This window comes from Oryctolagus cuniculus, chromosome 2, assembly GCF_964237555.1.
Source record: "Oryctolagus cuniculus chromosome 2, mOryCun1.1, whole genome shotgun sequence".
NCBI classification, from domain to species: Eukaryota; Metazoa; Chordata; class Mammalia; order Lagomorpha; family Leporidae; genus Oryctolagus; species Oryctolagus cuniculus.
The window spans coordinates 92,064,601-92,088,413 of NC_091433.1; the positions used below are offsets into that span (position 1 = coordinate 92,064,601).

General features: G+C 55.9%; 1 protein-coding gene across 7 annotated transcripts in view; it reads right to left on the reverse strand.

Annotated features, from left to right (window-relative positions):
* The window catches only part of ANK1 (ankyrin 1), a 185,092-nt gene that overhangs the window by 102,297 nt on the left and 58,982 nt on the right, over positions 1-23,813 (reverse strand). Inside the window, exon 1 of one of the 7 annotated variants that reach the window (XM_070068604.1) lies at positions 9,519-9,889. The exons of 5 other annotated variants lie outside the window; for them this stretch is intronic. In XM_070068604.1, the coding sequence (XP_069924705.1) occupies positions 9,519-9,545 (27 nt within the window). In that variant the 5' untranslated portion in view covers positions 9,546-9,889. Of the gene's footprint in view, positions 1-9,518; positions 9,890-23,813 lie in introns of those variants that run through there. One more of the 7 variants, XM_070068603.1, reaches the window with a different exon arrangement.

Below are 23,813 nucleotides of genomic sequence, written 5' to 3' on the forward strand. Positions count from 1 at the left end.
AGGGCGGGCCCGCTCGGCCAGAGGGGGATGGGCAAGCATTGCACAGAGTCACGGCCTGCCCTGCTGGTGGTCACACCCAAAGCCTGGGCAAGCAGGGCCGGAAATCTCCACACTGGCTGATGGACGACACCCGGTGGCCGTTCACACGCACTTGGCCTTGGTCTGGCGTGGCACAGGCCGAGGTGGGACCAGAGACCCTGCCAAGTAAGTCCTGGCTGTCTGACCTGCACCCAACCCCCTAGAACCTCACGGCGGGAGCTGGGATGGACAAGGAACGGGACAACATGTGACCTTTAGAGAAGTGAGCCAGCGAAACCAAGGGTGCAGCCCACGGGTTAGCTTGGGACACTCTTGAAAGATGGATGTCTGTCAAATAAACAGTCAGGACACGGCCCCGCTGAGTCAGGCCACCCTGAAAAGCAGAAGACAGGGCTGGGGCTGTGGCATAGCAGGTTAAGAGCTGTCCGCAGCACCAGCATTACCTATGGGCGCCGGTTCCAGTCCCAGCTGCTCCACTTCCCATCCAGCTCTCTGCTAAAGCGCCTGGGAAAGCAGTAGAAGATGGTCCAAGCGCTTGGACCCCTGCACCCACGTGGGAGACCCAAAAGAAGCCCCTGGCTCTCGGCTTTGATCTGGTCCAACCCCAGCCATTACGGACCTTTGGGGAATGAAGCAACGGATGAAAGATTCCACCCTCTGTCTCTCCCTCTCTCCCTCTGAAACTCCATCTTCCAAGTAAATAAAGTGAATTTTAAAAAGACAGGGAGACAGAAAGGAGCAGGACAGAGAAACAGCGATGGCTGCTCTAACCTCCCAATGATGCGCCCGCCCCGCCCCCCGTGCACCTGCTCCACCTGGCTCCCCGGCCAGGTTGCTAAGTTATTGTAGCACTTTTACATGTGGCTCGGGGTCTCCCTCAACACAGCACCCCCGGGAAGCTGGCACTGACCTCGGGTGAGGAGACTGGTTTTCTATTACAGTGTTGTTTAATCAGTGATTTCTAAGACGCGCAATGCCATCGGCTGCGGGAATAAATGGTGCATCAGCCGTGATCTCCGCGCCTCTGATTGTCTGCTTGCACGCTCATAAGTCCAAAGTCTTATGCTAGAGTCAAAAATGTTTACAATCTAGCACATCCCCCACCATTTATTTATTTGAGAAGCAGAGTTAGAGAGAGAGAGAGAGAGAGAGAGAGAGAGATCTTCCACCCTCAAATGGCTGTGATGGTCAGGACTGGGCCAGGCTGAACTCAGGAGTCAGAGCTCCATCTGGGTCTCCCATATGGGTGGCAGGGGTCCAAGGCACATTAGCAGGGAGCTGGCTCGGAAGTGGAGCAGCCAGGGCTCAAACTAGTGCTCCAGTGTGGGATGCCTGTGTCACAGGGGCTGCTTAATCCACTGTGCCACAACACCACCACCTGCCTGTCACTTCATCCTCGTGCCCTGTCACCACACACCATTGACCATCCCCAAACCCTGGATTGTGCGCCCCCACACCTTCTGCACTGCCCATCCCTTTCGCATGCTTTCTCTGCCGTGAAATTCCATGAGGCTCCCTGAGACCCCCTCATCCTCCCGACAGCAGCCTCAATGGCTCCCCAGCTCAGCTTCAGCCCGCTCATGGAGATTCGCCGCCCTGTGAGGTTTACCGTCACTCCCTACTGCACTAGCACTGATGACCTGAATCGAAGGCACCTTAGACGTGGGAAGAACTTTTCTAAATTTCCAAAGTTCCCGGTTGGCGTCAGGTGCGACTCTAAGCCGTCCCTCGAGATGCCTGCATCCCATAATGAAGCACCTGAGCTCAAGTTCAGCTCCACTCCTGATTCCAGCTTCCAGCAAATGTGCACCGAGGGAGGTCGCAAGTGCTTGGATCCCTGCCCCCTACTTGGGAGACCTGTATTGATTGAGTGCCTGGCTCCTGGCTTCAGTCTGACCCAACTTTGGCTATTGTGGGCATCTGGGGAGTGAATCAGCAGACAGGAGATCTCTGTCTCTCTCTCTCTCTCTGCCTTTTTTTTTTCTTTTTGACAGGCAGAGTGGACAGTGAGAGAGAGAGACAGAGAGAAAGGTCTTCCTTTTGCCGTTGGTTCACCCTCCAATGGCTGCCACGGCCAGCGCACCGCGCTGATCCGAAGCCAGGAGCCAGGTGCTTCTCCTGGTCTCCCATGGGGTGCAGGGCCCAAGCACTTAGGCCATCCTCCACTGCACTCCCTGGCCACAGCAGAGAGCTGGCCTGGAAGAGGGGCAACCGGGACAGAATCCGGCGCCCCGACCGGGACTAGAACCTGGTGTGCCGGCGCCGCAAGGCGGAGGATTAGCCTAGTGAGCCGCGGCGCCAGCCCCTCTTTGCCTTTCAAATAAATAAAATCAATTAAAGTTTTTTCTCAATGTTAAATTTCCAAAGTTCTTAAAATGTGGAAAGCTATTGATTCAGAGGCAAACTTGTGATTTCCCAGCCCCCCACACAAAGACCCCACTAATTATGCCAACGAGCGTCTCCTGAAATGCCAGGCGTCCGCCTCAGACGCCAAAGCAAGTCTCCACCACCTTCAGCTGACAGGCAGGGAGTGAAGACAGGTGTGGAGAGGCTGTATTCAGACAAATTCATGAAAATGCAATTAAAGATCAGTCTGTTTTGGTGCAAAAAATGCTGACATCCACGCATAATCTTTTCATAACATGCATTTTCCATGAACCATGTAAAGACCCTGCATATGCATGGATGGGCACATTTTTGGGGGCACCCAAGTACACGTGTCTTTTTAATTCCATTTTCCAGGAACTTGTTTTTGAAGTCCCCTTGTCTGTTGGGCTCAAGGACAACCAGAAAGTGGCAGAGCCAGGATTCAAACCCAGGCGCTCTGGTCGTGGTGGAGCCCCCAGGCTGCTCCCCTCTGTCCTGCCCGGGCAAGGCCACCCACACTGCCCACTTCAGGAACCAGGCACGACCAGAATGCGTGCTGTGGAGGAGACGGACAGCAGGCAGGGGAGCGGCTGGGGGCCTGGGCAGTTCCACTGACAGCTCAGGCTGTGTGTGCTGATGTGGAAAGCGAGGACGCCCCCGCCAGGCTCACGGTTCCAGCGTCACATCCGAACAAAGCGGTAAAGAAGCACCGTGCCCGCTCTCATGCAAAGTGAGAGGCTAGCACAGGGGCAGGGAGAATCCCCAGGGGCACAGGCCCAGAGGAGCTGCCCGTTCTCAGCCTCAACCCTAGGCAATTCACACCAGAGAGCACCAGTTCAGCACTGGCCCCTTCTAAGTTCAACCACTCCACCTTCAGTTCCACACAACCATCCGGGCGACAACCAGGCAGCCTGGAACCCAGTCCCTCGGAGGTATAAACGTCCAGGGAGGATGCACATGCAGGAGCAGGCTGTGTGTGTGTGCAGGAGCTGTGTGTGTGTGCAGGAGCTGGGTGTGTGTGTGTGTGTGTGTGTACAGGAGCTGGGTGTGTGTGTGTGCAGGAGCTGGGTGTGTATGTGTGTGCAAGAGCTGGGTGTGTGTGTGCAGGAGCTGGGTGTGTGTGTGTGTGCAAGAGCTGGGTGTGTGTGTGTGTACAGGAGCTGGGTGTGTATGTGTGTGCAGGAGCTGGGTGTGTGTGTGTGTACAGGAGCTGGGTGTGTATGTGTGTGCAGGAGCTGGGTGTGTGTATGTGTGTGTGTACAGGAGCTGGGTGTGTGTGTGTGTGTGTACAGGAGCTGGGTGTGTGTGTGTGTGTGTGTGTGTGCAGGAGCTGGGTGTGTGTGTGTGCAGGAGCTGGGTGTGTGTGTGTGTGCGCAGGAGCTGGGTGTATGTATGTGTGTGTGCAGGAGCTGGGTGTGTGTGTGTGCAGGAGCTGGGTGTGTGTGTATGTGTGTGTGTGTATAGGAGCTGGGTGTGTATGTGTGTGTGTGTGTACATGCAGAAGCTGGGTGTGTGTGTGTGCATGCAGGAGCTGGGTGTGTGTGTGCAGGAGCTGGGTGTGTGTGTATGTGTGTGTGTGTGCAAGAGCTGGTTGTGTGTGTGTGTGTGTACAGGAGCTGGGTGTGTGTGTGTGTGTGTGTGTGTGCAGGAGCTGGGTGTGTGTGTGTGCAGGAGCTGGGTGTGTGTGTGTGTGCGCAGGAGCTGGGTGTATGTATGTGTGTGTGCAGGAGCTGGGTGTGTGTGTGTGCAGGAGCTGGGTGTGTGTGTATGTGTGTGTGTGTATAGGAGCTGGGTGTGTATGTGTGTGTGTGTGTACATGCAGAAGCTGGGTGTGTGTGTGTGCATGCAGGAGCTGGGTGTGTGTGTGCAGGAGCTGGGTGTGTGTGTATGTGTGTGTGTGTGCAAGAGCTGGTTGTGTGTGTGTGCAGGAGCTGGGTGTATGAGTATGTGTGTGCAGGAACTGGGGGTGTGTGTGTGCAGGAGCTGGGTGTGTGTGTACATGCAGGAGCTGGGTGTGTGTGTATGTGTGTGTGCGTACAGGAGCTGGGTGTGTGTGTGTGTGAGATCTGAGCCCGGATGTCCCAAGCAGGGGAAGATTTCCTCTCCCTCCCCGTGCCCCCACACCACCTCATTCCCCACTCACAGCCCTGAATCCCACGCCTCGCTTTGTCCCAGTCTCAGCTGAGCCCACTGAGCACCAGTCCTGTGCATCGGGACCACTCTGGATCCTGTGGTGAAGACTAAAACGGATGCGACAGACAGAAGATACTTTGCGCCAACCCCCTCAGAGCCCCTGCAGTGGGGCCTGAGGCTTCCCGGCAGAGGGAAAACGAAGCTGTCCAAGGACCAGGGGGTTGTGCTGCCCTGTAGGTCACACCACGGGGACTGAGCATGAGCCAGCCTTGGGAGTGACTCGGAGGGTGCAGGGAAATCCCTCCTCCCCCAGGAAACCACGAGCACACAGGAGACCACCCCAGCTCATCCCCACCAGGGGAGAGAATGCCGGAGTGAGCCCCAGGAAGGCAGTGGGTCATCTGCGTGGCCGTGGGTCAGCCCCTGGTGCTGATGCCCAAAGCCAGCATCTTTTCAGCATTTCTGATAGAAACTGGAGCCAGGTACTCTCTTCCCAAAGCCCACAGAACACAGAATGAACATTTTCCGGGCACCGCAACCATGTGAGCCCATTTGCCAGGAACTTTCTGAGGTCCCCGGGCGCTGTATCACTTCCGGCTTCTGGAGAAAGCTGAACGGCCTTCCGCCCGCACCTCCTCCCGCTGGGCAGGGCCAGCCTGGCCTCACATGGCCCGGTACAGGCCGGGGACCCGGGCTTTCTCAGGAACGGAAGCCTCTGCTTGTTGGGTTTGAGTAATCTGCCATCGACAGGCAACACCGCCTGGCCGCGCTCCCCGCCACCTCCCTGCCGTAATGGACCCTGAAGCGACAAGCCGCCTCCCACCCTGACTGCACTTCTTTCACTTCTTTCTTGCAGACATCAATCAGCCTAGCCCATGGGGATGACAAGGAAACACAGAGGGAGGGCGCGGGGGACGACTGGAGGCGGGCGAGGGGCAAGGCTCCACCGCTTCTCCCCAGATCCCTCACCGGCTGTCACGCCCCCTGGAGAAGCATGACAAACCCAGAGCAGGCTGCAGGCTGCAGGCTGCAGCCAAGATAGCAGCCGCGGGGAGGAGCTCAGCCGCCCGTGACCTTCCAAGTCCACTCCTGCCCAGGGCCCGCGTGCCCCCTTCCTGCCGGTCACTGCTCAGGATCTGGGCATGCGGGGCCGGAGCAGGTTTACACTGACTCCTGGTTTGAAGTTCATCCGTCTTACACATAGAAGCAGGCCTCACATCCACTGCTGGGTTTCAAGTTCATTCATTTCACACTCGTTTTTTTCCAGCCCCAAGTTCAAGACATTCCCACGTTAGCGGCGGGAGGCGGGGAGGGAAGGAGAGGAGGAAGTGACTCAACGCTGAGTCACTATGCTGGGGGCGGGATTTATGTCAAAAAGCCCAAAAGTGTGGGAAACGGGCCGGGCGGAATGGAGCGCGGGCAAAGGCAGTGAGAGACGGGAGGAAGGGAAACTGTCTCGGGAACTTCAACCGTCCTAACGGCAGCGCATCTGCAGAGCCGACACAGACACCCTGAGCAGGCTTCAACTGCAGGTCTGCAGCCGAACGAGGGAGCAGCCATCACTCTGTGGGTGCTGTGCAAACCACTCCCTGCCCATCTGAGAAAGCGCCTACTGTGCGCCAGGCAGGAGGCACATGCCAAGGATACCACGGGGAACACAACCCAGCCCAACCCCCACCCACACGCGGCTTCGGGCGCTCCTGCACGGCAGCTGAGCCCTCAGCCCTGCCCGCTGTCTCGATGCTGGGGTTCCGGGAGCAGGCGCTGCGGGAGGATCAGCAGGGGCTGTGTGGACCGCCCCCGGCACGGGACCCTGACCTTCACAGTGCTCTGTCTCCTTTTCAGTTTGACCAACGTAGTTTTTCTTTAAAAACTCATTTACGTATTTGACAGAGAGCTCCTCCCTTCTCCAGTTCATTCTCCCAGCACCCACAGTGGCCGGGGGCCCTGGGCCAGAGCCAGGAATTGGGAACTTCATCCGGGTCTCCCACTCACACACATGGCAGGGAGCCGACTTGAGCTGATTGGCTGCTGCCTCCCCGGCTCTGCGCTGGCAGGAAGCTGGGTTCAGGAGTGAGGCTCGGCATTGAGTCCAGGTCCTGTGGGATGTGGGCGTGAACAGGTGCCCGAACTGCTACGGCAAACCTCCCCACCGATAGCTTTCTCAGTGAGGCTTCCCCCATATGGACCGTTTGTCTTTAGAGTGTAAGACACAGGGGGATTTCAGGTCCCGGGTCTGACCACGAAATAGAAGCATGCGCGACCGTGCCAACCCCCAGCCCTGTGCATCCCAGAGGGATGAGGCTGAGTGAGCACTGTGACCCAGGGAGAACACCACCTGCCGCACCGTGTCACCTGCTCCTGTTCCTAGGAGTTTGGTGTCAAAGGCTATGGTAGAGGCCAAATCGCACCAATTGTCTCTCTGCCACCCAAACCAGCCACTGCTTCTAGCCTCACTCAAGGTAAAAGCAAACTCCTCACCACGAAGCACAAAGGCCCCGTGCTTCCTGCACCTGTGCCCTACCCTGCCCCCACCCCCACCCCCAGACCTCAGCTCCTCCTGCTCGCCCCCCTCCTCTGCCCCAGCCACTCTGGCCTCCTGATGGTCTCACACACCTGCCTCAGGACCTCTGCACGAGCCAGGCTCCTCCCCTGAGCCCTCCTGAGGCTCCCCTTTGCAGAGCCCCACACCCCCTCCTGACTCCCCTCGCTTGCTCCTCTCCTCCCAGGAGTCCTTTCCCCTCCTCCTGGACGTGATTCACTGCCTTACGCTTGCATCTGCCTCCTGCCCGTGCTCTGGACCCTGGGTTCTCCTCCGTTGGGCTCCCTGCTCTGTTCCCAGGACTGGAACCCAGCAGGTGCTTGGGGGTGCCTGTCAAAGGCTGTCGCGTGGCCAGGGCGCAGGGCTTCAGTCAGCACCCTGTTCTCTCTCCGTTCCCTTATGCTCGTCAGCAGCAACAACAAGCCCCGTCTTTCTAGGTACATTTCCTTAGAGTGACCTCAAAATAAGTCAGCTGCATTCCGCAGGGATGAGGGGCAGAAACTGGGGTTTAAAGAGTCATTATCCAGACCGGCGCTGTGGCGTAGTGGTAAAGCCGCTGCCTGCAGTGCCGGCATCCCATATGGGCACCAGTTCAAGGCCCAGCTGCTCCACTCCTGATCCAGCTCCCTGCTGTGGCCTGGGAAGGCAGAAGAAGATGGCCCAAGTCCTTGGGCCCCTGCACCCACATGGGAGACCCAGAAGAAGCTCCTGGCTCCTGGCTTCGGATCAGCCCAGCTCCAGCCGTTGTCACCATTTGGGGAGTGAACCAGCAGATTTAACATTTCTCTCTGCCTCTGCCTCTCTGTAACTCTGCCTTTCAAATAAGTAAATGAATCTTTAATAAATAAATAAACAGCCATTATCAGGGCTGGCATCCCACATGAGTGCCTGTTTGAGTCCCGGCTGCTCCACTTCTGCTCCAGCTCCCTGCTAATGGCCTGGGAAGGCAGCAGAAGACGGCCAAGTGCTTGGGCCCCCACCTACGTGGGAGACCTGGCCTAGCCCAGTCCAGACGGTCGTGACCAAAATTTGGGGACTGAACCAGCAAATGGAAGATCTTTCTGTCTCTCCTACTCTGTGTAACTCTGCCTTTCAAATAAATTAATTAAACAAATGTCATTTCCGTTTACCCATAAGGTCAGGGGTCAGCTGAGTGTATCAGCCTTCGTGACCATAATTCTAAACCACTCTAAGCTTCTTGCTCGCTTTCCGGACGTTTGCAGAGCCCAGTGTCTCACTGCAGCCCCCCAGCAGGCCCACTCCCCAGATGAGTAAACCGAGGCTCACTGGCTGGTGGGAGTACCATGCCAGCTTTAAGCCCGCTGTCCATCAGCTGTCCCTAATTCCCGCAGAGCACGGGGCTCGCGGTTGGTATCGGGGTCTGAGACAGTTCACTGAGACAGCCTCTTCCCCTGTTTCCTGAGGCCTGTCAAGAGCAGGCAGCCAAGCCTGACTACAAGTCCACGGCCCCCAGCAGCTGGGCCAAGAGAAAAGACTGGGCTCAACCGGACGGTGCGTGCCGCTGGCCAGCGTCCTCCTCCGCGCTCTGCGGGAGCGACAACAATCGACCAGGAGAGGCAAACGGCCAGGATGCCAGGAAGGGAAACCCCGCCTCGCCCGGCTTGCCCGCGTCCTCCGGGACTCAGCCAGGAGGCCCCTGAGCGCGGCCAGCCTGGCGCTATGAATCCACCCCCAAAGCCAGCACCTTCCCGGGCACAGGGCGCTGCGCACTGCCGATAGCTCTATCTGAGCGGGAAGCACGGGGTCCCGGGGGCGGGCAGGTGGCCTCGGTCACACCCACCTTCCCTTCTGTGCTGCGCCCCAGACCCTATCTCCCGGGGCCACTCGGCGCGCGCTCTCCCCTTCATTCCGCGCGTCCCCGTAGCTGTCGGCACAGCATTAGAGAAGGGACCAGGAGGCAACTGGCCCTGGTGGTCTCCGACGAAACACACGCAAGTCCCCTTCCAAATGAGGATGCCCCCGCCCCTAACACACACACACACACACACACACAGACTCTCACATACACACACACACACACACACACTCTCACACACCCGTCAGAGCGGCCCACCTGCACAGGTGCCTGTCTTATTTCATGGCCATTTGAACAGGTACCTGTGTGACCCTGTGGCCACTTGCACAGCCGCTTGTGTTAACCCATGAGGGTCAGCAGGGGGCTCACCCTCTTTGGTTTAGAACCCAGGATCACCTTTCCCAGTACCAAGTGTGGACAGAGCGTCATCAGAGATCCAAGCAGGCAGAACTCCGGGGGACCACACGGCCCCGGCTGCACTTGCAGGAACTGCATGAGAGACCACCTGCTCCGTTCAGCGAGACTGCGGGAGGGGCTGCCCGGGTGGCCACAGCCGCGACACGGGGCAGGTGGGCGTCTGGCCGGGTGGCGCCTCCCTCCCCCCCCCACCCCGGTACTCACTCTGCCGAAGCCCAAGGGGCAGGGCATGCTTCTGTCCTTAGCCAGGGTCCCGCCGGGGGTCGGCCGGGCTCTGCCGGAGAAGCGGCCAAGGCTGCTGCACGTACCGCAGCCTGGGCCTGGCCCAGCGCATCTGCCCGGGCCTGGCCCAGCGCATCAGCGGCCCCTGCCTTATCTGCCAAGGCCGCCCTATCTCTCCAGCTCCCGAGGGCGTTGCCCACCTGGGGCTGGCAGATTACCCGAGAGCCTGGGCCCCTCGGGAGCGGGAAGCTTAAGGGCACATCTTGAGCACAGGAGCCCTGCAGAGCTGACTGGCGACACAGGCCAGGGCCCTCCACGCCACAGGGCTGTGGCCTTCGTGTCTTCCTGGGGGCGGGGGGAAGGGGCTCCCATGAGGCTTAAGCGTCCCACTTTGCAGGGATCTGGGCACAATCTGAAAAACAGCAGGGCCAAAAATAACAAGGTTCCCGGGAACCAGAGGTGAGTCACCAGCACACAGCGGCCGGCGGGAAGGGGATCCCGCCAGCAGCTCCCGAAGCCGCCCGGGCTGCCCAGGCTGGGTCCGCCCTAGGCCAAGCTCCTCCTGCAGGCCTGGCCTGGGCAGGGCTCTTTGGCAAGCTCCGTGCACGTGACCATGGGACGAGGTGGCACCTGCCCAGAGTGGCCTCATCCCCGGGAAGAACAGCTGAGGGTTGGCAGGGGGACAGATGACCCAAAGGAACTAGACTGGGAGGCCTGGAGCCCGGGGCGGGGTGGCCTCACACAGATGGGGCTGCTGCCTGGGGGTGATGGCGCCACTGTTTCCCTTCCCGGAGGCCAAGGGCAGCCGCGCGGTCCAGGCCTTCCCCAGAAGGGTCTCGGCGGCCCCCCTCCCGCCAGGCCGAGCCGCTCCAGGGCCCCCTGACGGGGCAGCCATCTGCTCTGTGGTTTTCTCGCAGAACCCAAACAGGCCCTGCCTTGAAGGCACAGCGGCTGTGCGGAGATGCCCCGGAGGGCGGCACTGTGACCCCGCTGTCCCACCACGGGGCTGGGCGGCTCAGGGCAGACAAGCACTTGAGGGGACTGATGGGGGAGGGCAGAGTCTGGGCCCGATCAAGACTAACAATAACCACACAGCACTTTTTTTTTTTTGGAAGCACTGGACCCAAAACAGTAGCACTTTTTTTTTTTTTTTTTTGAGGGGGCAGAAAGCTAAAAACGTAAAAGCAGTAGGCTGTGGTAGACGCGAGTCCCAACAGCTCCAGCACCAGGCAGATGGTCTGATTTGGCAACGACTGAAAGGCTCGCCGTGGGCCGTGGGAAGCTGCCGGCCTGGGCTCCTCTCAGGCAGGGGATGAGAGTGAGTAGCAGAGGCCTGGGTCCCTAGCAGGTGCACAGCAGGGATTTCTGGGTTTAACTCATGGTTGCCCCCAGGAGGGGGTGGAGAGCAGGAAGCCGGAAAGAGGGAGAGGATCACTTGCCCTGCAGTCCCACACTCTGAGAAGAAAACACTAGCAAAGACCCCGAAGCGGGCTGGGAGCTGTGTCACCAACAAGGAACGGAACTCAAGGACTAAGCCCCCTAAGGCTACACAGGGCTGCACCCCTGCGGGCACATCCCGAGGGGGAAGAAGGGCCAGGCACACAGATGGCCGACAGGTGCACGGAAAATGCCGGGGGTGGGGGGAGGCAGGGAATGCAAGTCAAACCTAGAGGAGATCCCTATGGCCTCACTCCACTGCCAAGCACTATGATCAACGAGACAGAAGGCAGCCCGCGCTGGCCAGGGTGTGCCCCATGGGTTGATGGGGGCACAGATGATTTTTTGCTATTGCAGAAAAACAGTGTGGAGGGGCTCCCCCAAAAGATAAAAAATAAAATGACCACGTGACCCAGCAATCCCACTCCGGGGTGCATGTCCAAGGACAATGAAATCCACCCGAGAGGGACCTGCACGGCCGTGTCTCTGGCAGGACTGTTCGCAGGAGCCAAGAAATGGAAACCACCTCAGAGCCCACCCACCAATGACTGCATAAAGAGAACGCGGGGGGCCGGCGCCATGGCGTAGCGGGTAAAGCCGCCGCCTGCAGTGCCAGCATCCCATATGGGCGCCAGTTCGAGTCCTGGCTGCTTCAAAGGGGCCCCGACACCGTTCTGAGCACTGGGCGATCGGGATCTTAACTCGGCATCCTCACCAGCACGTGGACTCAGTGTACCACGAGGAAAACGGACGCACGCGGAAATAAAGAAATCCACTCAGAAGACTGGTGTCCCGCCCTAGCGGGGAAAGCCACTGGCTGCGGTGTGGACATCCCACATGAGCGCTGGTTCGAGTCCCCACTGCTCCACTTCCGATCCAGCTCTCTGCTGCGGCCTGGGAAAGCAGTAGAGGATGGCCCAAGCGCTTGGGCCCCTGTACCCACATGGGAGACGTGGAAGAAGCTCCTGGCTCCTGGCTTCGGATCGGCCCAACTCTGGTTGTGACCATTGAGAGTGAACCAGCGGATGGAAGACCTCTCTCTGCCTGGAACTCTACCTCTCAGATAAATAAAAATTTTAAAAAAGTTCATCTATTTTAAAAAAGAGAGAGAGAAAGGAAATCCACCCAAGAACAGAGCCGGGATTCCAACCCAGGCAGCCAGGACAGAGCCCCCCACCCCCGCCCCGGGGGCCACGCCCACCATCTTGGCTTCTGGAGCTCAGCTGCCTGCACACTCCCCTTACTAAGCGCTGGAACTAGACTCTCTGAGGCACCTGTGCGTTCTTGTCTCAGCGCGCCCTCCGTGACAAGCCAAGCCGGCAGGGGGGGATGGGCGGACCCACAGGAGGACGACCCCCTCATGATGGGGGGGATGGGCGCACTGACAGGAGGACGACCCCCTCATGATGGGGGGGATGGGCACACTGACAGGAGGACGACACCCTCAGGACGGGGGGGGGGATGGGCGCACTGACAGGAGGACGACCCCCTCAGGACAGGGGGGGATGGGCAGACTGACAGGGATCTCCTGCAAGGGCAGAGGGCGCTGCGCGCGCCTCCGTACCCCTCAGCGCCCCCGTGTGGCCAGAGCGGCTACGGCTCCCTGCGGCCTCTGTCACACCTTCTTTTTCTTTGAATATTTTCTTTTTTTTTTTTTTTGACAGGCAGAGTGAACAGTGAGAGAGAGAGACAGAGAGAAAGGTCTTCCTTTTGCCTTTGGTTCACCCTCCAATGGCCACCATGGCCGGCGTGCTGCGGCCCGCGCACCGCGCTGATCCGATGGCAGGAGCCAGGTGCTTCTCCTGGTCTCCCATGGGGTGCAGGGCCCAAGCACTTGGGCCATCCTCCACTGCACTCCCTGGCCACAGCAGAGAGCTGGCCTGGAAGAGGGGCAACCGGGACAGAATCCGGCGCCCCGACCTGGACTAGAACCCGGTGTGCCGGCGCCGCTAGGAGGAGGATTAGCCTAGTGAGCCGAGGCGCCGGCCTTCTTTGAATATTTTCACGAAATACTTTAAACAAGGAGAAAATTACAGAGAACATCCGTATGGAACACCCCGTGTCCATAGTCCAGCTTCATTAAATCCTGCTGCAACGCAGGCTCTTTTTTGTTTTGTTTTTCTTTTTTTTTCTTCTTTTTCTTTTTCTTTTTTGTTTTTTGTTTTTTTGAAAGAAATAAAACGTAATAGGTGCCGGCCTTGTGGTGCAGGGAGTTAAAGCCCTGGCCTGCAGTGCCGGCATCCCATATGACGCCAGTTCGGGTCCTGGCTCCTCCATTTCTGATCCAGCTCCTTTCTAATGCTCCTGGGAAAGCAGCGGAGGACCCAAGTCCTTGGGCCCCTGCACCCACGTCAGAGACCCAGAAGAAGATCCTGTCTCCTAGTTTCAGATCAGCCCAGCTCTGGCCGTTGTAGCCATTTGGGGGAGTGAACCAGCATATGAAAGATCTCTCTTTCTCTGTCTCTACCTCTCTCTGTGACTCTGTCATTCTAATTAATAAATCTTAAAAAAAATTAACAGTATCAAAGCTCCTACACCATAAAGTGGTGCTTATCAGGCCCATGAGTTTCCTTTCTTCTTTAAGACAAACTAATTATTGAGATAAAGGGGTATTATCTGCTAGTTCGTCCACCAAATGCCTGCAATAGCCCAGGGCTGGGCCAGTGGAGGCCGGGGGCCAGGAACTCAACCTAGGTCTCCAACATGGGCGGCAGCAACCCCATTACTTGAGTCAGCCTTGCTGTCTCTCTGGTCTGCGTTTGTGGGAAGTTGGCAGCAGCAGCCAGAGCCGGGGACTGAACCCGGGCACCCCACTGTGGGAAGCAGGGCAACTTAACCACTAGGCCATAGCATCCGTCATTTTCACCATAAACGATCTTCTCGTTTTTATTAGGTTTATTCCATGGTATCTTATAGTTTTAATACCAATGTAAGACTTTTATTCTATTTTTAATGAATCAATTTATTTTCATCTTATTTTAAAGGCAGAGCGAGACTGGCAATTTAACCACTGTACCAAATGCCTGCCCCTAGTTGCTTTTAAAAATAACTTTTAGAATTTATTTGAGGGGCCGGCGCTGTGGCGTAATGGGTAAAGCCACCACCTGCAAGTGCCGGCATCCCACATTGCTGCCAGTTCGAGTCCCAGCTGCTCTACTTCTAATCCAGCTCCTTGCTAATGTGCCTTGGGAAAGCAGCAGAAGATGGCCCAAGTGTTGGGGTCCCTGCACCCGCGGAGGAGGCCTGGATGAAACTCCACGAGCCTCTCCAGACCCGGTCCTGACGTCACAGTGTGATTTCTGCCGGAAGCAAACCACTCACCCTGGGCCCCATCGCTGCGCAGGGCATTGGCCAAGGGATGTGGCTCAAAGAATCTGTGGACAAATCCCTACCCGTGTATGGCTTCCTCCTCTTGGCCTGCCTCCCTGCCTGCCTTCTCTGAGCTCTGCAGTGGCTTAGCGACGAGACGGGTTACTTTCGTCACCTACAAAACAGTCAGGGCTGAGTGTCTTTCTCACTGCAGGCTGACTACTGCTTTGCTGTAGTTAATTCCCCGCCTGTGTCTGGGCTACAAGTTTGTGCTGAGATCAATATTTTTACAACACATTTCAGATTCTGGAAACTTCACTCCTGTCTCCTAAACCTTTCCCAACCCCATCTGCTCAGCACTGGTTTGGAGCTGCTGGAAGATGCTTCTATCCAGGCCGAACACCACTGAAAACGTGCATTTCAGCCTGCAGAGTTGGGGGGAAAAAAGGCTGAAGAGATTAACTAGTAGATGTTACTTAAATAAAAAAAAAAAAAAAAAAAAAAAAAAGCGACCCAACGGCGGACTCTCACTTAGCCGGCAAGTTTATGGCAAAGCTGCCCACAGTCCTTGGTCTGCACGCTCAACGACAATAGAGGAGCCCAGAGAGCTTTTTACTTATTTTATAAAACTTTTAAAAAAGATTTATTTATTTATTTGAAAGGCAGAGTTACAGAGAGAATGGTAGAGACAGCAAGGCAGAAACAGGGTGAGAGAGGGAGAGGGAGAAGGAGAGGGGGACAGAGAGAGAGAGACAGAGAGAGAGAGAGAGAGGTCTTCCATCTGCTGGTTAACTCCCCAATTGGCTTAAAAAGTCCAGGACTGGGCCAGGCTGAAGCCAGGAACCAGGACCTTCATCCAGGTCTCTCACATGGGTGCGGGGACCCACACACTTGGGCCATCTTCCACTGCTTTCCCAGGCGCATTAGCAGGGAGCTGGGTTGGAAGTGGAGCAGTGGTAACAGGAACCTGTTTCCATATGGGATGCCTGCATCACAGGCACTGGCTTAATATGCTATACCACAATGCCAGCCCCAGGACCTGGCACTGTGGTGTAGTGGGTAAAGCCACCGCCTGTGATGCCGGCATCCCACATGGGCACCGGTTCAAGTCCCAGATGTTTCACTTCCCACCCAGCTCCTGGGAAGGCAGCAGAGGATGGTCCAAGTCCTTGGGCTCCTGCACCCACATGGAAGACGCAGAAGAAGCTCCTGGCTCCTGGCTTCCGATTGGCGCAGCTCTCATTGCAGCCAATTAGGGAATGAACCACCAGATGGAAGACCTCTCTCTCTCTCTCTAACTCTGCCTTTCAAGTAAATAAATAAATCTTTTTTGAAAAAAAATGCCAATCCCATAGTGTTTTTCTTACATGCAGGTTATATTTATCAATATTTATCATATGAGAAATTTAACTGAGAGTTTTTACAACTATGTATTTGGAGGCAGCCATTTGGTATGACAGTTAAATCCCCTCCTCTTTCCACTATTGGGTGCAAAAAAGATGAGCAAGATACAGGGAAAAAAAAAAAAAAAAAAAAAAAAAAAAAAAAAAAAAACAAGGAAAAAGAAAAGAAGAAAAAAAAAGAAGCAATGCAGTGTTCAGTGTCCTCAGAGGCACACGTGGCTGCACACTCCTCACTGCTTCCGGCCCTCCTCATCTGACCGCTCTCCTACAGTTCAGCTTTGCTACCAACCTCTGTGAGAACAAGCAGACACAGAAATCACATCGGGGGGGCCGAAACCCCCACTGCATCAGCACGGCCGCATCCCGTAAGAGCGCCGGTTCGAGTCCCGGCCGCCACACTTCCCATGCAGCTCCCTGCTAAGGTGCCTGGGAAGGTAGCGGAGGGTGGCCCAAGTGCTTGGGTCCCTGCCACCCGTGTGGAAGACCCAGATGAAGCTCCTGACTCCTGACTTTGGCCTGGCCCAGTCCTGGTCTGTTGCCATTGTGGGAGTGAACCAATGGATGGAAGATTTCTCTCTCTCTCTCTCTCTCTAACTCTGCCCTTCAAATAAATAAATGAAGCCTTTAAAAAATCAAATCAGTGAAACTATACGTTTTGCCCTTGTAAGCAGGAGAGAAGAATTAAACACGTTGACATTAAAGTAACAGTTAACTCTTGCTAAGCACTCGCCACGTACACAATTGTTCGCACATTCACAGACTTGGGGGTACAGCTCGGTGGTAGAGCATTTTTTCAAGATTTATTTATTTATTTGAAAGGCAGATTTACAGAGAGGCAGAGAGAGAGAGAGAGAAAGAGAGAGAAACTCTTCCATCCACTGGTTCACTCCCCAGATGGCTACAAAGGCCAGAGCTGTGCCTATCCAAAGCCAGGAGCCAGGAGCTTCCTCTGGGCCTCCCACACGGGTGCAGGGGCCTAAGGACTTGGACCATCTTCTACTGTTTTCCCAGGCCACAGCAGAGAGCTGGATTGGAAGTGGAGCAGCCAGGACTTGAACCGGCGCCCATATGGGATGCCGGTGCTTCAGACCGGGGCTTTAACCTGCTGCGCCACAGCGCTGGCCCCTGGTGGAGCATTTGACTGCACTCATGCACTGATTCTGTCTTCATTCATTCACTCCTTGTCCTTGATCATTACAAGCACCTATTACCTGCTGGTCATAGGCAGCAGCGCCACAAGCGGATGGGGACCCGACTCTGGCTCTACACAACCATCACGTGGTCCGAGTCACCCGGAGCTCACTGATCTGACGCCCAGCCTGGAAAATGGAGTCCTCACTGCCAGTGAGGACTCTTCTTCCAGTGGACGGCAAACCCAGCCCTGGAACCTCATACAGGGAGCAGCCACATGGCGATGGCACCATGCCAGGATGTGGAGAGGAAGCTCTCGGGTTGGGGGAGCTCACGAGATGGGGTAGGGTGACAAGAACACGGCATGGACAGGGTGACAGCCGAAGGGCGGCTCCGCCCTCCTCAGACAGGTCCTGGGCTATCTCCGGGCATTCGCCTGGTTTTCTATGTGAGGGTGAAATACAGGGGTTTGAGGAATCGTGTCCCCAAACATCCTGAAAACCCCTCATCAAGAAAACAGCACTGGACTGCAGAGTAAGATGGCCTCGGTTGTCCTCATCTATAAAATGGGTGTGAAAGCCCTCCTCTGCCTGCTCACAGGACGGTTAAAAGGATCCCAACAAGTGAAAACCCTTTGTTGTGATCGACTGACACAGCCCAGGGCTGCTCCTGGAAACACTGCCTCAGGAGTGACACCTGACCTGGCCTGACCCGGTCTCGGGGTCCTGCTCCTAACAGCTGGATGCGCCTTTACTGCGCAGTGGCTTTGCAGTCCTTGGGTGCTGTCATCTCCTCGGGCATCCGCGGCTTTTCCCTGAGTTACTCTCCCGCCCTGCCCCACCCTTATTTCATTAGAGATGCAGGCAAGGCAAACTCAAAAGTCTTTTGAACTCAGATTACAAGGGGTGTGGGGGGGGGATGAAATGGCACATGATCCCACGGCTCAAATATCGCTCCTGTTGTCCCTGCATGGTTGCATGACAATGGCTTTGGAGTTGCATGCACCTGGCTGGCGCTGCCACTTCCCAGCCATGTGACAGTGAGCACTTTCCTAATGAGCCAGGGTTTACAAGCAGGACTTGTGGGGAGCAACTCGGACTAGACTGTTACTGGAATTAAGACTTATTCTATGCATCTGCTCTCCCACAATATGGCGCTGAGAAGGGAGTAACAACTTCTATGCAGCTGCCTCTCGCCAACCTGAGTGATGACCTGCAGGAGCTGATCCTGCTCCTGATTGGAGGAGAGCAGCGTACTCGGCGTGTGGGTAGCAGGGTTGGGATTGGTGGAAGAGGACTATAAAGGAGGAGAGAGACAACATGCACCAGGAACATCTATCTATCTGAAGGAATACCTGAGCAGCCCCCGAGAGAGCCGGCTGGCGGTGTGCCGCTCCCCTGCGGAAGTGGGGAAAGTGGCAGGGGGAACCGCCCTTCCACGGAGGTGGAAGCGTCGGTAGCCAACCCGGGAAGAACCAGCAGCAAACCCGGGAAGGGCCGAGCAGACAAAAGAACAGCGCAGGGTCCTGTGTCGTTCCTCCACGAAGGGGGGAGCGACAGGGACTCGGGCCCTTCCCACTCTGGCAAGCTCCAGCTCCAAACCAGGACCCTAACTACCAAAGGCCTCCTCCAGCCCCGTTAGGGATGTCTCCAACCTGCACGCATGCCCAGAATAGCCCAGGGCGGCCAAGATGCGACCTTCCTGGGATGCCCTGGGGAGAAACACTGATTTTTTGAGTGTATCGTGTGCAACAAAGCCAACAGCGCCTGTGCAGAACACCGAGCTGGGTGCAAACCAAAGTACCGTGTGCCCAGGAGGGACTGCCACGCCTCCCCAGCCCCATAAAAGCATCCGTGCAGCTCCCACCGGGGAGCCAGTTCGCAGAACCTCTTTGCACCTGCTGTCTTCCTTGGGCTCCAGATCAGCCCCCAGAATACCTTGTCTGGGTTGTATCTCAGCCCCTCCTCCATTTCTATTTGCAAGTGAGCCAAAGAACTTGAGGTCTACCAACACCTCTCGGCCCCTGGGTTGCCTCCCCCATCAGGCACAAATATTAAATACTTGTCTCTAATTGGCATAGCCCCTGCACACAGGCCTGACCCATAGCGAGTGCTCAAGCACTGGCATTGTTATTCTAGGGAACATCCTGCAGACTTTAAAAATGCACATATACTGGGCCGGTGCTGTGCCACAGTGGGTTTAAGCCACCACCTGCAGTGCTGGCATCTCATACGGAGTCTCGCTGCTCCACTTCTGATCTGGGTCCCTGCTACTGTGCCTGGGAAAACAGTGGAAGATGGCCCAAGTCCTTGGGCCCCAGCAGCCACCTGGGAGACCTGGAAGAAACTCTTGGCTTTGGCTTACCCTAGCCTTGGCCATTACAGCCATTTGGGGAGTGAACCAGTGGATGAAAGACTCTCTCACTAAATCTGCTTCTCAAATCTTTTTTTAAAGTGCACATTATATACCTATAAACATACGTAGGGTTCCCAAAGTAGGATCCATGGTGTTCTATACATCTACAGCAGAGTTTATAATGGGTGCAGAAGAAAGTGCCCTAAGAATGTGTGCTAATTCATCTAACCCATCCCTTACTGCTAAACATCTAGATGCTTCCTAAATGATTTGGCCAATTGAAAACAATGTAAAAAAAAAAAAAAAACGTTATGGGCCATTGTTGTGGCACTGCAGGTTAAACTTCTCCTTGCAACACCAGCATCTCATATTACAGCACTTACCAGTTCAAGACCCAGCTGCTAGTCTTCTGATGCAGTTCCCTGATAATGCACCTGGGAAAGCACTGGAAAATGACCCAAATCCTTGGGCTCCTATCACCCAACACGGGTACCCAGATGCAGTCCCAAGCTCCTAGCTTCTGCCTGGCCCAGCCCTGGCTGTTACAGCCATTTGGAAGTGAATCAGTGGATGGAAGATCTCTCTCTCTCAGTATCTCCCTCTCTCCCTCATTCCCTCATTCTGCCTTTCAAATAAATAAATCTCTTTTTTAAAAAACCAGCGTTCCAATTAATATCTTTTCTAAAAAGAGTCATGGCGGGGGGGTGGGGTGGGGAGGGAGAGATCTTCCATCCGCTGGTTCACTCCCCCAAATGGCCACAACAGCCAGCTGGGCCAGGCTCAAGCCTGGAGCCAGGAGCTTCCTTCAGGTCTCCCATGTAGGTACAGGGGCCCAAGCGCTTAGGCCCATCCTCTCTGATACTTTTCAAGGTACATTAGCAGGGAGCTGGATTGGAAGAGGAGCAGCCCGGACTTGAACCGGTGCCCACATGGGATGCCAGTACTGCAGGTGGCGGCTTAACCCACTATGCCACAGTGCCGGTCCCTGCAATTAACATCTTGTGCCTTTGCATGTGACTGTTTCCCTAAGGCCTTCCCACACATATTTGCAGACAGCCATTATTTCTGAGGTTTTAGTAGGCATTGTGGATTTTCCTCCAGAAAACTGGTGCAACTGTTTCTCCACATGTGGACAGCACTGGACATTTGTTCTTACTATTTACTAACCTCTGCTGTCTGATTGCCACCCCACACCACTCAGCCAGCAGGTCTGAACTTCCAGGCTCAGTCTGGCCTACGGGTGGCCAGATCCAGCTGACCATACTCTTGTGCTTACTCTGGGACCTGCGCTTCCCCGGTGCCGTGAGCTAGAGAACCCTCCCCCACCCACTTTGCTCTCATTCCTTAGAGTTCTTCCCATCCGTTGCTGAGTTGAGGACGGAATCACCTGGTTTGGCTATGACATGGCCATGACAGCTTAGATTTGTGGACCTAATTATGCCCATCCTTTGAGGGTCTGCAATACTCCACCTTTATAGCAAAGCCTTCAACCCAAGAGCAGTCATTCATCTTACAGCCCACGCTGGTGACGGTGCACACGCGTACAGCCATCTGCACTCAACCCTGCAGTTGCCAGTATCAGTAAAAATTATTGAGGCAGGCATTGCGGTGCAGAAAGTTAAGCCAGCCAGGGGCCAGGGACCTCATCCGGGTCTCCCACGCGGAGCGCCGGACATCCGGCCGAGCGACCGGCCAACCGGAAGTTCTGGTCAGAGCGCGGAAGCGGAAGGCGCCATTTTGTGCGCGTGTCGGTCCGGGCCCTGGCTGGTTTCTGCGGGGAGGCTGAGGCCGCCCAGCAGCCGGCATCCGGCCCAGGGACCCGCCCCTCTCCTTGTCAGTACAGACACTCCGCACATAGATAAAATTTTAAGTAGGGCGCACAAGGCCTGTTTCCTCCCCTGTAGAAATGGATGATGGTTTTTGCTAGCGGGAGTCACTGCCTGCTGCCTGGGCTGCGCTCACTGGGGTCACTTTGGGATACTGAGCTAACGATTTCACAGGGTGATTTGTGGGCACGTGTGTCTGCTGCTAACCAAAGGGGGCCGAGATGGCGATACCGTCATCCTAGGTGGCATCCGCTCACGGACTTGGAACGCAGTTCATCCCCAGTAAGCGCCCGCCAAGGGGCTCGTGCCCAGAACAACGGGCGGCGGCTGAGCGTGACGAAGGGCGTGGTGCAGTCCGCTGGCCGAGGCTTGTTCTGGAGCGCCCACGCTAGCAGCCGGGGACACCCTTCGCTCCCCAGAACTGATCCTGAACCGTCCGTTTCATAATCAGCGCTAAGCATTTTCCAGGAATCTGGCCTTGTGAAATCCGCTCTTTGGAACGGTCCCCAGCTTGCCTGACACCAGGATTCCCAGGTGTCACTGCGGCCGCACGTGCAGTCCACGTGAGCACAGGACGCAGGGGCAGCAGCTCTGTGCTAGACGTCAGCCCACTGCACACTTGGGAGCCAGCAGCTGACACAGCGACAGGGTTTGGCTCCGGGGAGTGGACTGCGCTTCCTGAACTTTTAAAACTTCACGCTCCCCTATCAATAAAAATATGCGCGACAGAGCCGGTGTTGCGGTGTAGGGGTTAGGCTGCCACGTGTCGGATCGGAGTGCCTGGTGCTCTGCTTCTGACCCAGCTCCCAGCTAATGTCCCTGGGAATACAGCTGCTGATGGCTCAAGTGCTTGGATCCCTGCCACCCCTGTGGGCGACCCAGATGGAGTTCCTGGCATCTGAGTTCAGCCTGGCCCACACCCAGCTGTGAAGTCACCTCTCTGTGTCTCTCTGTTATTCTGCCTTTCAAATAAATTATCTTTAAAAAAAAATTTGGAGCCCAGGGGTTGGCGCTGTGGCGTAGTAGACTAAGCTTCCGCCTGCGAAGCCGACATCCCATATGGGCGCTGGCTCCTGTCTCCGCTGCTCCTCTTCCAATCTGGCTCTCTGCTTATGGCCTGAACAAGCAGCAGAGGGTGGGCTGATTGCCTGGGCCCCTGTACCCATGTGGGAGACCTGGAGGAAGTTCCTGGTTCCTGGCTTCAGATTGGCTCAGCTCCTATTGTTGCAGTCATTTGGAGAGTGAACCAGCGGATGGAAGGCCTTTCTGTCTCTCCCTCTCTCTGTAGCTCTACCTCTCAAATAAATAAATAAATAATCATTTTTTAAACAATTGGAGCCTGTTTCTTCAATATATGCGTATTTACTTCTGTATAAATCACATATGTGTACTACTGTACCAAGGTGTTTCATACACAATAAGCACAAAACAAAATAGAAATTGTAGGGGCCGGCGCTGTGGTGGCAGCGGGTTAACGCCCTGGCCTGAAGCACCCGCATCCCATATGGGTGCCAGTTCAAGTCCTGGCTGCTCCACTTCCTATCCAGCTCTCTGCTCTGGCCTGGGAAAGCAGTAGAAGATGGCCCCAGTCCTTGGGCCCCTGCACCCGCTTGGGAGACCTGGAAGAAGCTCCTGGCTCCTGGCTTCAGATCAGCACAGCTCCAGCCACTGTGGCCAACTGGGGAGTGAACCAGTGGATGGAAGACTTCTCTCTCTCTCTCTCTCTCTCTCTCTCTCTGGGCAGTCTGAGACCCATTCCTCAGCGCCGTGTTCAGCCTCCTCCTGCGCTAGCTTGTGGTATAGCCGCTAGCACTCTGGATCCTCTTTTTGGGGTGCCTGACGGGACCTCGCTGTCTAAAAAAGGCTGCTAGCCCCTCTGCAACTCTGGTTCAAGTCCCGGCTGCTCCACTTCCAATTCAGCTCCCTACTAAGGTGACTGGGAAAGCAGTGGAAGACGGCCTGAGTTCTTGGGCCCCTGCACCCGCGTGGGAGACCCAGAGGAAACTCCTGGCTCCTGGCTTCGGATAGGCACAGCTCTGGCCATTGTGGCCATTTGGGGAATGAACCAGCGGATGGAAAACCTCTCTCTCTCTGTCTCTTTCCCTCTGTCTGTAACTCTACCTCTCAAAAAAAAAAAAAAAATAAATAAATCTCAAAAAAAAAAAAAAAAAAAAGGCTGCCAGCCACTAGCTGCATTTTTAAAAGACATCTGACATGGCCAGGGGGACTCATTTCTCATTTTTTTTAAATAAGTGAGGGTCTCCTGCCCATGCCTAGACAGCCCCCCGTTAACAGCAAGGAATCTACCAAGCATGTTCTGCCTGGCACCACCCCCCCCCAAGCGCAGAGTAACTGTTGGTTGAATCTAATACTGAGTCTCCCCGAAACCACGGAAACAGCCACTTAGCCACGGCCCACATCAGAGCCCTGAGCAGGAGGACATTGGCCCCACTCCCGGCTTCTAGGTCAAACCTCCTGTGCCGGTCAGAGCCCACCCCCTCTCTTGTTCTCGGAATATGCAGATCTCACAAAATCCACAGGCCCCAGAGAAGCATGTGGGTCTCCTACGAGACTACTTTATATCATCAGTCAACAGTGTTCTCCATGCTGGTGCAGCTGCTGCTGGCAATAACAAAATCCCATCAGTGTAGTGCAGAGAAAACGTGGCCTCACAACCAGGGCAGGGGTGAGTAACAACTAATCCTCCATCCAGTGTTCAGAAGCGCAACTGTGGTGGGGGGCGGGGTGGGATTCCCAGGGGGCATTGCAGCTGCTACCATGGTATCGGCTTGCAGCCAATAAAGGGAGGGCTAGCT